Source organism: Oxyura jamaicensis, chromosome 22, assembly GCF_011077185.1.
Source record: "Oxyura jamaicensis isolate SHBP4307 breed ruddy duck chromosome 22, BPBGC_Ojam_1.0, whole genome shotgun sequence".
Lineage (NCBI taxonomy): Eukaryota > Metazoa > Chordata > Aves > Anseriformes > Anatidae > Oxyura > Oxyura jamaicensis.
In genome coordinates this window covers 5,030,549-5,033,025 of record NC_048914.1, presented here as the reverse complement: position 1 = coordinate 5,033,025, position 2,477 = coordinate 5,030,549, and the positions used below count along the sequence as shown (strand labels likewise).

Here is a 2,477-nt window from a genome sequence, read left to right as displayed (position 1 = left end):
GGGGGGGGGAAGCCCCCAGCCGGCCGCCTGAAGGCAGCGACGTGTCTGGGAGCTGCTCCCACAAAAACAACAGCAGGAGTGACCGCGGGATCAAGGCAGTTCAGCCTTGGACGTCCCTGTGAGAAGTCACAGAAGCCTCAGGCAGGATGCTCAGAATGCTCAGAAGCGTGTCTGTGCACCTGCCCGCTTTCAGGGCAGAGGCCGGGCACCAACAAGTCGCACTGTGACACCCATGGCTGCGGAAACCCATCTGGCACCAGCCAGCCCTGCTCCGATCCCATGTCTGAGTCCCACGGGACAGGGGCTAAGCCTCAACCATATGCAGCAACACCACAGTTTGCAAAGAGCCCTGGTGTTTGAGGAGAAACACCCAGACAGCTTTGGAAGGAGAAGCTCATTTGATCCACCAGCAGAAATATCCCTGAAATTCATGAACAAGCAGAGCTATCGCTCAGCAGTGGTAGAAGATGTTCCTGGAAAAGAACCAGGTGAAACAAACCAATAAATCCTGGAACTGCTGCAATGTCTGAAGTCACAAATGAAGCCTCAAAGGCAGTCCTGCACAGACTGCATGACCTGAATAAGACAAGGAGAAGAACCACAGCACACAAGAACCTTGGAGATTACTCGATATTAAAGTCAGGATGTTTAACCTTTTTGAAGGCCTGATTATGAGAGACCCTCTCTTAAATAGGGATGAAAGGCAGAATCGGGAAACATCTTAAAAAAGTGAACTTACTAAGAAAAAATGTACATAAATAGAAACAAATTGTACGTGCTGGACGTCTCACTTCCCCAGGAAATTGGTAATGCAAGAGTGAGCCATCCAATTTGACAGCCGAAATCATTAGCTGATTCAGCTGATGAGCCAAAAGGTCATAAAACTATTTACACCAAAGTAAAGTAGTATCCAGCGTGAAAACAAAGTTAATGTGGCAGATGTTGAAAATAATCTCTCTCAATGCCTGGCTAAAGGAGGGGAATGTGGTGTTTTTTCAAGAAAAAGCATCCCAACGTGCTCTGTCAGAGCTGCCCTTGCAGCAGTTGATGGTGGGACTGCAAGACACCCGCCCCGTTTCCTAAAGAACGCACGGAGAGGACAGCAAGACGCCAGAGACGGCATGACCAGCAAACAACCGGCCCACGCATCCACCCTGCAAGGGCGAAGAAGGCCTCCAACAGGAATCCAACAGGAGTCCAACAGGAATCCAACAGGAGTCTCCTCCGTGTCTTGTCACCGTCAGCCCTCTGCCTGCCTTGAAGCGTTTCACGGACTGGTTTCCCGAGGGAGTAAGGCTGCTGGAACACGAGCGGCAGCACAGCGCAGCGAACCAGGGCGCAAATCCTGCGGATACGGAGACCTGCGGCGGTCACCGGGGCTGGGAGCCGGACAACGGCCGCTGCGGGACCGCGCTCAGCCAGCCTTAACCGTGCTCGGGCAGGGGGTACAGCTCCCCAAACCAGATCCGACACTCGCCAGTTACTTTCACAATTCTTTGCAAGAAAACCGCAGAATCGGCAGGGAGACATTCTCAGAAATCCTCCTACGGGGCTGGCCGTCACCCCCCGTGAGCGGTGACCGCGGAGCTCTGCCGGACTGAGGGGCGAGAGCGCTCCAGCTGCGGAACGCACGGCACCGCGCTGACAGCGCCGGGCTCGGCCCCCACGGGCCGGGCCGCCCCCCACGGGCCGTTCCACAGTGCTCGGCCCCGAACACCCCAGGCGCCCCGAGGGGCCCACACCGTGCGACACCCCCAGCAGCGCCCCTTTTAAGAGACCCGGACGCCTGCTTATCCCGCCCTCGCTCGTTGCCGATTGGCTGTCGCTCCCCGCTAGCAGCCAATCGCCTCCCCATCCGGCGCGCACTTCCTCCTCGCCTCCCAACAGATCCCTTCTCCCCTTTCCTCCCGATCTCCCATTGGCTATCGGCAGCTACTCCCCGCCTCCCGCCGTGCGGCGCCGCGCGCTCCCATTGGCTGCCGGCAGCGCGGCGGCGGCGGCCCGGCCCGCGGCGTTTCCTAGCAGCGGGCGCCGCCATGTCGCCGCGGCGCGGCGGGCCGCTGGGCTACGCGCTGCTGTGCGGGCAGGCCGCGCTGCTGCTCGGCAACCTGCTGCTGCTGCACGGCGCCTCCCGCGCCGCGCCCAACAACGCCTCCGAGCCCGACGCGCCGGGGCCGGACCCGCCCGCCGCCGCCTGGGCCTACAGCGACCCGCAGGCGCCGCTCGTGCTCTGCACCTACCTGTGAGCGCCGCGCGGGGCGGGGAGGGCCCCGCGGGGCGGGCCGGGCCCCGTCAGGCCGGGCCGGGCCCCGCCGCCCCTGACGGCCCCGTCCCGCCCCGCAGCCCCGAGGAGTTCGTGGAGTGCGAGGAGCCCGTGGACCACGGCGGCAACGCCACGGCGCAGCAGGAGCTGGGGCACGGCTGCGTCAAGGTGAGCGGCGGCGGCGCGGGGACGGGGGGGGGGGGGGGGGGGGGGG

The 2,477-nt window shown here is 62.0% G+C and overlaps 2 protein-coding genes across 3 annotated transcripts in view; one reads left to right on the top strand and one right to left on the bottom strand.

Annotated features, from left to right (window-relative positions):
• The window catches only part of ADAM9 (ADAM metallopeptidase domain 9), a 28,579-nt gene extending 27,716 nt beyond the window's left edge, over window positions 1-863 (bottom strand). For both annotated transcript variants that reach the window (XM_035345187.1, XM_035345186.1), the window contains exon 1: window positions 740-863. In XM_035345187.1, the coding sequence (XP_035201078.1) occupies window positions 740-848 (109 nt within the window). In that variant the 5' untranslated portion in view covers window positions 849-863. The remainder of the gene's footprint in view (window positions 1-739) is intronic.
• Window positions 864-1,990: 1,127 nt separating this feature from the next.
• TM2D2 (TM2 domain containing 2) overlaps window positions 1,991-2,477 on the top strand; it is a 1,452-nt gene continuing 965 nt past the window's right edge. The window contains exons 1-2 of the mRNA XM_035345197.1: window positions 1,991-2,242; window positions 2,344-2,431. Coding sequence (XP_035201088.1) covers window positions 2,037-2,242; window positions 2,344-2,431 — 294 coding nt within the window. The 5' untranslated portion in view covers window positions 1,991-2,036. The remainder of the gene's footprint in view (window positions 2,243-2,343; window positions 2,432-2,477) is intronic.